General features: G+C 48.6%; 1 protein-coding gene across 2 annotated transcripts in view; it reads left to right on the plus strand.

Moving 5' to 3' along the window:
• The window catches only part of SCAF1 (SR-related CTD associated factor 1), a 313,971-nt gene that overhangs the window by 236,970 nt on the left and 63,690 nt on the right, over window positions 1-13,311 (plus strand). For both annotated transcript variants that reach the window (XM_086930129.1, XM_086930130.1), the window contains exon 9: window positions 847-1,164. In XM_086930129.1, coding sequence (XP_086786255.1) covers window positions 847-1,164 — 318 coding nt within the window. The remainder of the gene's footprint in view (window positions 1-846; window positions 1,165-13,311) is intronic.

The following is a 13,311-nucleotide window of genomic DNA, read 5'->3' on the forward strand; positions in this document are numbered from 1 at the left end:
TTCTAAGGAAAAGGAAGGAAAATCGAAAATCCATGAAATTATTCCTATTCCTCGATTCTTAGAGATCTACCCAGACACACTGCATGGCCCTCCTTAGAAACTGCAGCATCAACATTGTCTGCCCCCTTTTGATACATTCACAAATTAAAACCTTGCTGGCAATATATCTCTTTATATAATGGTTGGCTAAAGTGTCTTTGTTGAGTCTAAACATTTAGAATAAGAACATCATCTTTATAGTGTTTTGAGAGCTGAGAGAGAAAGAAGTGGAGTAGTTGAAGGAACTACAGCAGAGGCACCGGGTGCCCACACACTGTATCCATTGGATGAAGGCCTTCTCTTGTTCCCTCAATAGTAGTCACAACAGGTCATGTTATCTCCACTGCTGCCACCATGCCCACCAGTCTTAAAGACCATTCGCCCACCCTGAAGAGTAAGTTGCTCAGAAAAGCGCCAGTCAAATAAAGTGTTCCCACATAAAGATGGATATTTCGATATTTATTAAATGAATAGAAGATATGCATGATGGAGATAAGGATAATAAAGAAGTAGCTTTTATGTATGGGCTTATACAGTGCCAAGAGAAGGGGGTGCATGCTCAAACATGTATAGACTAAAGAGAGATTTTGCAATCGGAAACCAATGCAAAAGCTGTATTTAGTAGGTTCATGTTCCTGAACTGATCTCAAGGACTTCCAGAAGGGTGTGATAGGCAGAGATGTTGAGAAGGAAGATTCATATTTCAAGTCATGGTTGTAAAAATGTCGACTGTGAGCCCAATACATTTTAAGGAAATTCGCACACAAATCAATGTCGCAGCCCTTTTAACTGTAATTTTTGTCTCAGATCCTCAGCCAGGGAAAGCCCTCTACCTCCATGTTGGTGCAGCCACCTCCACCACCACCGCCTCCTCCACATGTGCCCGTAAGCCACGCGGCACCCTCGCATATGGTTCATAGTGGTCTGTCTCTGGGTGGATTTGCCTACAGTCCTCCTTCGCCTCCCTCTCCGCCATCGCCGCCTTCCCCTCCAGCACATGCCAGTCTCATTGGCCCAACCTCCACAAGCAACTCCTCCAGTCTCTTCTTCAATGCCTCATCCAGCAGTGAGACGGGGAAACGTGAAGGCAGCATCAGCTCTGATGGGCCTGGAGAGACTGACAAGGTAAGCACTATACAGCATGAAATGTTTGGTAGAATGGCCCGTTAAAAAAGGAAACCAGCCAAGGGGATGAGCAGCAGTGCCCACAGAGTTGTTGTACCTGCTTAGGCCACAGGGAGTTGGGTAGCAGAGTCAGAGGGACAGATGCAAGCACGTAAAATGGAAAGATCGGCAGCAGGGCTTTAGGATTAGGGTTTGTGGCTAGCCTTGTAGTAAAGCTGCCCAATTAGTCTTATGTTTCATTAAAGCTGCAGTCCATAATGTGCTTCTCTGTATTTCCTTACACAGATGTGAAGTCCAGTAGCCTATTTATGTTGAGCAGATTCATTTGTGGTTTCAGTTCAATAAGGGGTTTATTAGTGACAAAATCATAAGGTGGTGTATTTCCAATCTTTTCAGTTAGCTGTTTTGCACAGGTTTGTCGTACAATGATGTGCATCTCCAAAGTGAATTGTCTTGCTTGTCCGGTGTATTGACCTGGGTAGTGTTAGTTGTCGCTACTTTAATGATTAAGTGTAGAAGCTAGCTCTGTATATACTATATCAAAGTGAGGTATAGTGTGTGCAAAGAGTCCAGTGGAACCCCAAAGATAGGCAGAGGTAAAATTAGATAGAACCGTACTCTATTTGTGGTAGTGTGGTCGAGCAGTAAGGCAGTATGAGAGGACAGTGTTGAGCATATGTTGTACACACTCAGTCAGCAAATGAATTCACAGACTCAAAGACTGAACTTAAGAAAAATTATTTTTGTATAAAACCTATTTTTTAAGTTATTTTATTTTGTAGAACCATGCAAGCCTGACAGGTACGCAATAAGTACTCTACAGTAGTAATGCAATTGAAATAGTGTGAAGGATAATTGTATATGCACTTTTATTTGGTTTACAGTATGGATGCAGATAAATGCAATCCTTAGTTAATGCAGACTTGTTTTTTTAGTGAAATAGCAGGTAAATAACTTTTGAGATTGCTAGGTTTCCTGAAAACATGTAAGTAAAATCGTTTTTGTTAGATTATGCAATTGTAAAGAATTTCTTTAGGTTTTCAAACTCCACACTTTTCCAAGAAAAACAGTCAATGTTATTCTATGGAGGAAAATAGTGTTTACAGGCAAGTTACTTTTGAGATTACTTTTCTTACATAGTGCAGTATACCTGGATACTACACTGGGACATCTCCTGCAAACAGGTAAGTAAAATCGTTTTTGTTATTCGGTACAATTTCTTTAGGTTTTCAAACTCCACAATTAGAAACTTTTCCAAGAAATACAGTCAATGTTATCCTATGGAGGAAAATATGGTGATTGGTTTAGAGGTAAGTATTTGGTAGTGGGAGTTGAGGTTCTGGGGGTAGACTCGGGGGTCGCCCATGGTCAGTGATGCACTCTTGTTACACCCTCTGCGGCACTAGGGCGGCTGGGTGCAGTGTGTTGAGACCCAATGTTATCCAATGGGGTATAGGGGGCCTCTGTTTGGTGGCTGCTGATGAGCAGGCCACTTGACTGTGGGAGGAGAGCTCCTGGACTCTATCTCAGGGCAAATGGGGAAACAAGTCTGCACAAAAGGTGCACCCTCAGCGCTGGGGTGGCCGGATCCAGAGTGCTGTTTTGGCGTTAAGTGCCCTGTTTTCAATAGGGATTTTTGGTTCTGGTCTTTTGCTGCAGGCTCGGTTCAGGAAGACTTCCGGGAGGAACCAAGCTGGACCGGTTCCTTTCTACAGGACGAAGGGGGGCTGGTTGCAGGGGTGTCTTTTGAGGTCGGATTTCACCTTACTGGGCCACTTGCGGTTGGGTGGGTCTCCGTGCAGAGGCAGCAGACTACGTCGGGGAGTCCTGGACGGGTCAACCCACGGTGGGCTGTGACCTCTGACTCTGGAGCGGTGGGGGACCTCGCTGGGACCGGTGAGCCACTCTAACTCCGCCGTAGGCGACGGGTGCAGTGGTAGTTCCATGCATTGGGTTTCTTTGTCCTCAGCAGGCTCAGAGTCTGTTTTCGGAGTTTTTTTTTTAACGGGACTGCTGTTCACATGAGATCTGGTCTTTGTTGAAGGCAGTCAGTGCTCTCAGGGGTTCTGGAGTTCGCTGGCTGCAGGATAAGGTGGCTTTTGGCGCATGATCTCTGGAAACTGTGGACTGGCCCGAAGGGTTTGGGCCAAGGCAGTTCCTCTGCAGTCTCCTCTGCTGGGCATCTTCTTTCATCTTTTTCTTCTTAGGTTCTGGGAACCTCCTTTTTGGTTCAGGGCTAACTCCTAAATACTGCATTTAGGCAGTGTTTTAGGGGTCTCTGGGTCAGTAGCCAATGGGCTACTGATCTTAGGATGACTACACCCTTGGTGTGCTCACGCCACGTGAGGGAGTGAGCGCAATCCCGAATTCTGATTGGGGAGGGCCTGCCTGCAAGCTGGCGGGCTCTGAAAAGGGGGTTTCACCTCTCCCTCCCACCTGAGGGGTGGAGTTGGCAGAGGTTGGCACACCTTCTGGGCTGGCTATTTTTCCCGCCTGTCTTCCTGTCGAAAAGGAGGGGAGACCGGAAGGGGGGAGACTGCTCCTGATAGCAGGGTAGGCTGGAGGGTTGCATTACAAAGGCTGCCAGACCTTTGAAGCTCCCCTGCCAGAGATGGCTCTTTCTGGCCTGGGCTCAGGCAGTGAAGGCTCCCACCCCACAGGTCCAGAAACTTACCTCCTGGTGGCAGGCTGGTCTGTATCAGTCAGGGTACGCACCAGAGGCTGGTCGTTTTTCAGGGGGCATCTCTAAGATGTCCTCTGTGTGCATTTTTCATTAATTATCACACTGGCATCAGTGTGGGTTTATTGTGCTGAGAAGTTTGATACCAAACCTCCCAGTTTTCAGTATAGCCATTATGGTGCTGTGGAGTTCGTAATGACAAGCTTCCAGCACCACATACTCTTAATGGCAGCACTGCACTTACAATGTCTAAGAATGGACTCTGTAGGGGTACATGGCTCATGCACCGGTACCCTCACCACTGGAATAGAGCACCCAGCTAGAGGGGTGACTGATTAATGCCTGGGCAGTGGGTTGTAGGGATGATACACAGGGATGTGTGCCATGTCGACTCGTCACTTTGTTCTGCACCAAAACACAGTCTGCAAAGGCAGTGTGTGAAGGTACAGGGCCTCTAAGGGTGGCGCAATAAGTGCTGCAGCCCTTAGAGGTCACAGTGCCCTGGGAACCTGTAGTACTATTTACCAGGGGCTGACCTGTGGCCAGAGATGCCAATTGAGTTAATTTTGGGGAAAGAACACAGTCCCTGGGAACCTGATTGGCTGGGACCCACGGCACATCAAGTGAAAGTGCATCAGTAGTCTGGCAAAAAGTGTGTGGGTGGAGTGGGGGGGTTTCTTCAACAGAAATCCACTTTATCCAGTATTGGGGTATCTTTCATAGATTCACATGCCTGAATCATTCCCTGCCGCTGAGGCGGGAGTCCCACGGTATATAAAAAAGCAGTGCCAAACGTAAATTGCAGTAGTAGGCCCTATGAGAAAGGCCTGAGGCCTAGATTGTTTTAGCCTATCTACCTCATTATGCTAAAAAGACCAAAGTCTTTGTTCCAACCAATCAGCTAACAGCACCCTCTAGAACCCTCTCTGCAGAGCCAGTTCTCCTCATATTTTCACCGCACGTCCTGTGGAAGGGAGACTCCCTGAGTCTTTACTCACTTTCTTCTCTACTTCAGGATGTCTGACAAAAAGGCTTTATTTAAACCTTGCAGAACATGTAAAAAGAAAAGGGTCCATGTTGATGACCAACATAAGGACTGCATTTATTGCCTTTGTCCAAAACATGAGGCAAAAAATTGTAAGATCTGCCGCACCTTCCCTTCCAAGACCTTAAGGGATAGGGATGCCAGAGTCCTCTTATGGCTCAAATCCTCTTCAACTGATGATGAAGACAGAGCTTCGATCTCAAGTAAGAGAGCTAGATCGCAGGAGGATTATCCAAGTGAGGGGAGAAAACATGTTAAAACCTCCCACTCCACTTCGGGCTCTTCACAGAGATCTTCATCTTCTCTCTCTGAAGCCCCAGCTCTCAAGGAATCTACAAAGAAAACTGAGTAAGACCTCTTCTGTCTCCTCACCTGTGACTACCATCTCATCTTCTGCTCCTTCGTCTATGGCTATGATTTCCACCACAGCCATCACCTCTCCTATACTGTCTACTAAGATCTCCATTCTGACGAAAAGAACCATCGCCGACGATCCGTCGACGACAGTCTCGTCATCAAAGAAGCACTCGTCGACGAAAGCACCATCGAAGCCCCCGTCGAAGTCATCTACTGTACCAAGGTCCGTCACCGGTGGTCCCGTCGACGTTGAGTCAGTCAACGGTGGTTCCGTCGACGTCGAGTGAGTCGACTGTGGTCCCGTCTACGGTGGTCCCGTCGACGACGGTCCCATCATCGACACCTCCAGCAAGACTAATAGCTGTTACTTCAGCAATGCCTCCAACCACTGTAGAGGCCTTTTCAAAGCCACTTTCTTCTAAAATATTTCAATTAATATCGTACCAACGGCAAGAAGGTGCTTACATCTCGCCACTTACACGCTCCCATCTCTTAGAGACTTATGCTCATGAAGAGGAGGATGATTTTGAGGATGATGACAATGAGGGAGCTTTTGGGATAGCTCACCATATTTCTGAATTGAACATTAAGTGCCAGGATGATGAGGAGGATGATAACTATTCCGAATATTATCAGGAGGACATTGTAGTGCCTCATCAGACAGAATACCAAAGGCGATCTCGTCCTTCGGTATCCAGCTATTTGCCACCGAGCCTTGATCAAGATTTACAGGCCTTGCTGGCAGACTATAAACAACATTTTCTGCCGCAGAAGGTCATGCCTCCACCCCAACCTGCAGTTCTGGCTCCTCAACCTGAGATTCCACCACCTAGATCTCCGGGAACGGAACCTCCACAACCTGATTTGCCTAATCAGACCCGGATACTTCTTCGGATAAAGGAGGGCGAGTTACGAGATAATCCTCCGTTAGATCAGTGGGATACTTATGTTATTCCCATGCCGTCTCCACCAACTCCACAACCTTCAGACTTACCACCTGAAGACATAGGTGGGTTCCATAATCTCATGCAGCGAGCTGCAACTAGATTTCAACTACTGGTAACAGTGGAACAGACAGAATGTTTTCTTCATGATTTTAAAGAAGAAACTAGGAAGGTGTCAAGAGCCATTCCTATTATAAATTATATCTGGAAAGGAGTCAAAGTGATGAAAAATCCTGCTTGCGTGTTACCAAGGATTGATAAGAAATATCGCGCTCCTCTCAGTAGTCCTTCATACCTCATTGGACACCCGCGGCCGGATTTGGTCATCTCGCACGCCGCGCAACAAAGATCGAAAAACACAGCCACCCCCATCACTACACCACCAGATAAGGAGGGTCGTCGTTTGGTCCTTATCGGTAAAAAAAAAATTCACCATGGCTGCTGCCTGGATCAGAGCTGCAAATTCTTTGCTGATTATAGGGTGCTATGATCGCCAAATGTGGTCCGAGATGGCTGGTATGATTAATCTAATTCCAGAAGATAAAAGGCAAGAGGCACTTAAGATCTTAATGGAGGGGGAATGTGCAGCTGCAAAAACCATTGACTGCGCTTTGGATATTGCAAATACAAACTTTAGGCAACTGGCAGGAGCTGCAGTTCTCAGGCGACAGGGCTGGCTAAAGGCTACCACCTTTAGGCCTGTGGTCCAACTAAAGTTCTGTAGTAGGGGATCTCTGTGTATAGTCATAATCTAGTGAATAGTCCCGCCCATGTGCGTGGATCCCGGCAATCAAAAATAATCTCTTAAGTTGTCAAAAAATGCAGAACTGCAAAGACACTTAAGAGAGAATTTAAAGACAAATAATGCAGCCTATATCCACAGGCAACACTGTCGTACTTCAACTAGAAATTCCACCAAAAGAACCACACATACAACACAGCCTGCCCAGTTTCTTCCATAGAGAAACTTGCCTCTACCAGTAAAAGCCTCTGGAATGATAGAGAGGAAGGCATGGACAGACAAGCCCCATAGGCTGCCATTATGTGGCTTAAATAGGATACTGTGCCTTTAAGAGAACTTTCTAGAACTTCTCCCAGTATCCCAGAATGCACAGCAGGTCCCTTTTACTTTCAGTTCTTTTTTTCCGGCTCCTGCTAACAGGACCCTGGTGCATTGAGCTCTCACTTTTTGCAAGGGTTTATTGGATTTTTGTGCACTTTGTGATTTAAAAGTGTTTTCAGTTTGTGTCTTGGTGTTTCCCTTCACTCCTGTGGGCTTGTTCAGGCTTTTTAGGGCTCTAAAATGCCTGCTCTTTTCGACAAATGCCCAGCATGTGGGAGGAAGAAGTTCAATACTGATCCACACGACGTCTGCATCATCTGTCTACCTGAAGCACATGTCCCTGAAGATTGTGACATCTGCAAGAACTTTTCAGCAATGACCCTGAGGGAAAGGCTGAAGATTAGGCTTCAAGGCCTAGAGGACAGACGACTGCAGGCTGCAAGTGGGTCTGGGCAGACTGGGAAGGCTCCCCCTGCCGAGGCCTCTGGGGGTCTCCCCAGAGGCAGGTAGACCAGCAAACGGTCCCGGTCTCCGTCGGTGTAGATTGCATCGACGACTACGTCGAGAGGGATGACAGCGGTGTGTTCCCCATCTCCCCGGGGCTCCGGGTCGAGACGGCGTGAAGGATCAACGTCGATGGGCCTGGGTAGGCTGCCGTCGAGACCACCGTCAACGGCTTCGTCGTCGACGTCAGCGTCGAGCCATCGACGTCGAAGGAGCGACAGGCGTCGGCGCTCGCCGTTGAGGCGACACCGCCGGTCGGCGTTGAGAAGACGGTCGGCGTTGAGAAGACGGTCGGCGTCGAAGACGATCGGCGTCGAACACGGTCGGCGTCTAGGGGATCCTCGACGTCGAGGACCTCGAGGAAGCGGTCGGCGTAAAGGAAGAGCCGACGTTTCTTTTGGGTTTTGGGAGAAGTTTGGCACCCACCCTTTTCAGAGGAATTTTGGGGCCCTGTGGTTTGATCAGAAGATTTATTCCCACCCTTCTCTTGAGGCTTGGTTGATTCCTTCTTTTGGTCACCACCCTGGTTCTTAGGCCTGACCCTGGTTCTGACCCATTTGTCTGCCCTCTTACCCAATTCTTGTGGAGAGGTCAGATCAGAGTCTACCAGGTGCTGGTGTAATTACTGGTTCTGACAATTACTTAAGATTTGCTCTCTCATAATTAGATTGTACAATCCTTTGAAATCAGTAACCTTACTTCCCAGTAGCCAGCCTTCAAAAGCCTTAGTGGCACAATCAACAAAGTCAGCCCAATCCTGAGACTGAGTTTTCTGGGTGTCTCTGAACATCAACCTGTACTGTTCAGTGGTTAAACCAAACCCATCAACCAGTGTATTCTTCAGGACTTGGTAATTGTTAGCATCCTCAACTCTAGTAGTGAGGAGCTTATCTCTACCTTTGCCTTACAAGGAGAGCCACAAGATAGCTGCCCACTGACTCTGGGGGACACACTGTACAGTGCAGGCCCTCTCCAAAGCAGTCATCCATTTGTGGATGCCATCCCCTTGTTTAAAGGGGGGCACTATCTTACTCGGGTGTCTAGTGTCTAAACTCCTGTCTTTTTCTCTTGGGAGAATGCTGCCACCAGTGAGATCTAACCCACTTAACTTTTGCTCTCTAGCAAAGGCAAGCCTCTCTTTGGCCAGGGCAAGTTCTTCCCTTTCAATCCTCAGATTGGCTTCCCTAATCTTAGCTTCATGCTCCCTTCTCTTAGGGGATGACATCCCTCTGTGAGAAGAGGTCTGAGAGCCATTAGTTCGAATGGATCTATTAGAGCCTCTGGACAGAGACCTAACTCGTCCACTCCCAATGTTAAGTCTGCCTGAGAGTGGCCCTGGGGGTCCCCCAAATCCATTCTCATGCCTACTTAAGTTGGACCTGGTGAGTCTCCTGACTTCTACCTGTCCCTTGTCTGCCTCATCCTCTGAAAACTCCTCCTCCTCCTCCTCAGCATCATCTGCTGCCTGGAGGGGGTGGTCAGGGTTACTAAAGGGTCCCTCTAAGGGGGGCAGATTCCCATCTGGATGAGAAGGATCTGTGTTGGCAGACCTCCTTGCATCATAAGTCTCTAAGAGACCAATCAGAATAGGAATGGTAGGGTTAGAACCCTGTTTTAGCTTCCTGGATGTACAGATTTGTCTCATCTCCTGGAAGCTAAGAGCAACATATCTGGAAGGGACCTGTGGAGGGTCCACAACCACAAGAAGGGTCTCTGAAGACTCTCCGTGGTTAGACATGCTTCTAGTGTGGTGTAAGTGATGCACCTGCCTACACTATTTGCCTACTGATCCCTTGCTAAGAGTTGTAGTCTGGGTGTGCTAGGCCCTGTTAAACTACAACAGCTGGTTCAGTAGAACTCAGAGTATTCTAAGCTAAGTTATATGTACCTTAAATACTTATGTGATCTTTCACAAAGATATTCTTAGGATACGTGTGGTAAAACAACAGCAAGCTCAAATCCCAACCGCTGCTCACCAATGTTAGAAGTTGGCCTGATATATAATGTTCACTATTCTAGTGAGCACTTTGTAACAGTCCAAACAACCCTTATTGATGATTGGTTGTAAGTCAACCTTATAGACCAGCTATCCTAGTAGCATGGCTACGAGCAGTCTTCGGGCTAAACTCTAGAGGGCGTGTTAAGCCAGCTGTTATACCATCACATATACCCCTTGAACACCAAGTGAAAGGACACCACACAAGTGTTATGAAAATAAACAGTGTATTTATTTAGATCACAACAGCCCTGTACTCTTTATGAGGACATGGTACTAAGCACACAACCAAACTCTTACGAAAAAACTTTAAGTTGCACAATTTACACAAATGCCCGAGGGGCACGAAAAACCATATACTCTAAAAGTGGAATGCGAAATTACTAGCAGGTAAGTACTGGACTAATAGGCTTTGGAATCGCTAGGACTTGACTACTGAACCTTCAGATTACTAGCAGGAGGCCTAGGGGACTCGGGTGCAGAGTGTGCACTCTCACGCGGGGCAAAGTCTATGGAAGCTAGAATTTACAAAGTTAGTGATATCTGACGAATCCGACCAGGTAGGCTGAAAACGAAAAAGGATCTGGACCCTTGGATAGTGAGGCTATGCTGGGGCACCGAAATGCCGAAGTTACCTAGCCCAGGGGCTGCGGCTGCATAGGTCTGGAAAGACGTCCGGAATCCTCGTTGCAATCTATGGAGCCTGAAAGAAGTTGCTGGCAGGCGACCAGTGAAGATTGTTCGGTGGATCCAAGCCTGGATCGAAGATGGAAGACACCTGTAAGCAGAGGGGACCAAGTTCTGAATCACTAGCCAGTGATTAGATGGGCACCAGGATGGCACCGGCTGAAGTCACCTCGACCAGGTGAGTGGGCGACGCTGGGCTCTGCAGTCTCACGGACCAGGAGGCGTTGTCGGCGACCAGGATGGAGGTGCGAGCTGTCCCACGATGGTTGCTGCTGTCGACGTCGCTGGACCCAGGATTGGGGCAACAAGTCTTGGCAAATTCAAGCCCACGCGGTGGACTCAAAATGGCGTCTGGAGTGGACCAGGAGGGTCCGGGGTGCTCCTCTTTTGGAAGGGAGCAAGGGCCAGTCTGGAGCAACCAGACCAGCAGTGTTGATGTCGTCGGTCGTCGTCGGGAAGGCCACAAGCCAGCGGGCTAGTAGCCAGACAACGCGGTGAGCAGCAAAAAGCAGAAGGGCCCCACGCAGATCTGGTGGATGCTGGAGGGCTGAACTTCGGTACTGGAGCTGCTCAGCGTTGGGGCTTCTCGGACCCCAAAGCACTCACTCGAGGATCCCTCGGCGGTCGTGCTGGGCAAGAGTCGTGCAGTCTTGAAGATGGCCGGTCCCTCGAGGTCTCGTCGCACCCACGGATCTCAGCTGAGCTGTAGACGTAGGTAGAGGCCAGAGGTGCCAGGGAAGCCGGGTCTCGTTGTGCTGTTATGTTATGTTATGTTATTTGGGTTCTTCTATAGCGCAACGGCTACTCCAGTAGGAGTGTCCCGGTGCTTTAGCGAAGAGGTCCTTTAAGAAGAGGAAACATAACTGCAGAATAAAAGGAACAGCGAAGTTAACTGGTAAACAGCCAGGTTTTTAATGCCTTTCTGAACGACATCAGACTAGGGGCCTGTCTGAGAGAAATGGGAAGCTCATTCCAGGCGCGCGGGGCCAGGTAATGAAAAGAGCGCCCCCCTTGTCTGGTTCGCTTGATGGACGGAACAACCATTTTAGACAAGGAGGCAGATCGCAAAGTTCTGCTCGGCTTGTAAAGAGCAAGGCGCTTCCTAATGTACCTAGGGCCTGAGTCATGAAGGGCCTTGTAGGTCAGCGTCAGGCTTTTAAAGAGAGCCCTCTTGGCTATAGGAAGCCAGTGCAGTTCCTTCAACAAGTCAGAAGCACTAGCTCGTCTAGGGAGTCCATAAATAGCCCTGGCAGCTGAATTTTGGACTACTTGAAGTCTCCTCACGAGATATTTAGGGAGTCCTAGATAGAGGGCATTTGCATAGTCCAAACGCGACCCGACAAGTGCTTGGACAATGACCCTTCGATGGTTCATAGAAATCAAGGGGAGGAATTTCCTGAGCATCCGCAGGATCCCGAAACATTTCCCCGAAAGACAGGATATTTGAGGCCCAAAGGTTAACTCATTGTCAACAATGATACCTAGATTTTTAGCCTTGGTACTTGCATTAACCGGTGGAAACAGGTCTTGTGGCCACCAACTTTTCCAGTTTGGTTCAGAGACACATCCAAAAAAAAGCAGCTCCGATTTATCGGAGTTGCATTTTAAGCCGTGTCTTTTGAACCAATCAAAGACTGCTTCTAGGCAGCCTCTGATGCGGATCCCATCGAACACCTCATTCTTGTCATATGTGAACAAGAGCTGGGTGTCGTCAGCGTAAGACACGATCTGAGCGCCGAACGACTCTGCAACCTCTGCAAGGGGGGCCAGAAAGATGTTAAAGAGCAGGGGGCTAAGAATAGACCCCTGAGGGACCCCCACTTCCAGAGTTGCCATAGCTGCGGAGTGAGGTGGCGCCCAGATCGTTTGTCGACGGCTAGCTAGAAATGATTTGAGCCAGTTCCACACCGTCCCCCGGAGACCACAATCCCAGAGTCGAATTAGGAGGGTATCATGGGGAACGGTGTCGAACGCCGCCGACAGGTCCAACATGACCAACATGGCCTTTCCTCCAGTATCCAAGACCTCTCTGATGGCAGTGGTGACTTCAAGTCGCGCGGTCTCTGTGCTGTAATTCGCACGAAACCTAGATTGAGTGGGGTGCAACAGATTGTTATTCTCGATGAAGTCAGAGATAGATCTGTGCACATCTGTGGTCAGTCGGATTCCGGAGGAAGGACGTGCAGCAAACCGCAGTGTTCTTGGATGGTGCCAGCGGGTGCAGGGTGACTACTCCTTAGTCACAAGGGAGAAATCTTGAGAAGAAGTCGAGAGTTCCTTTCGTAGAAAGTGGTTTCAGGATTCAAAGATGATCTGATCTGGAAGGGGGCCCGCTCCTATCTTTATACTAGGAAAAGGGGCTGGCACGCGACTAGGTCCTGCCCCTGGGTGGGACCAGGAAGGGGGGTGGTTACACCCCTCTCCCATGCCGGACTTTCCCCAGCTCAGGGGCTGGTGTGCCCCTGGAACTGGTTCTAGCCGGCAGATGCATAGTGAGCACCGGGGTGCCACTTGCAGTCACCTTCCTCTAAAGCCCTGCCTACCCAGGATACACAAAACCCTGTCTGGGATGGTGCTAGCACCGCCCCTGACAGGAAACCCTTTGTCCAAGCTCCCCTCGCTGGAAGGACTCCCAGCTGCAGGGGGTCAGACTTGTGTCTGTGGTGGCAGCATCCATTTTGTGATGCTGAGGCTTGAGTTAACTTTAACCGGGGTTCACAGTTACATACATGTCGTGTCCCTCTAGGAGGGTGGAATGCTAACCCCGTCGCCAGAATTGGCGAAGGGTTAGTATTCCAATTCGTATGACACCTTACTCGACATGTTTTGATAAAGCAATACCAAAGATAGCATATAACCGCGAGGATTATA

This window comes from Lissotriton vulgaris, chromosome 7, assembly GCF_964263255.1.
Source record: "Lissotriton vulgaris chromosome 7, aLisVul1.2, whole genome shotgun sequence".
Lineage (NCBI taxonomy): Eukaryota > Metazoa > Chordata > Amphibia > Caudata > Salamandridae > Lissotriton > Lissotriton vulgaris.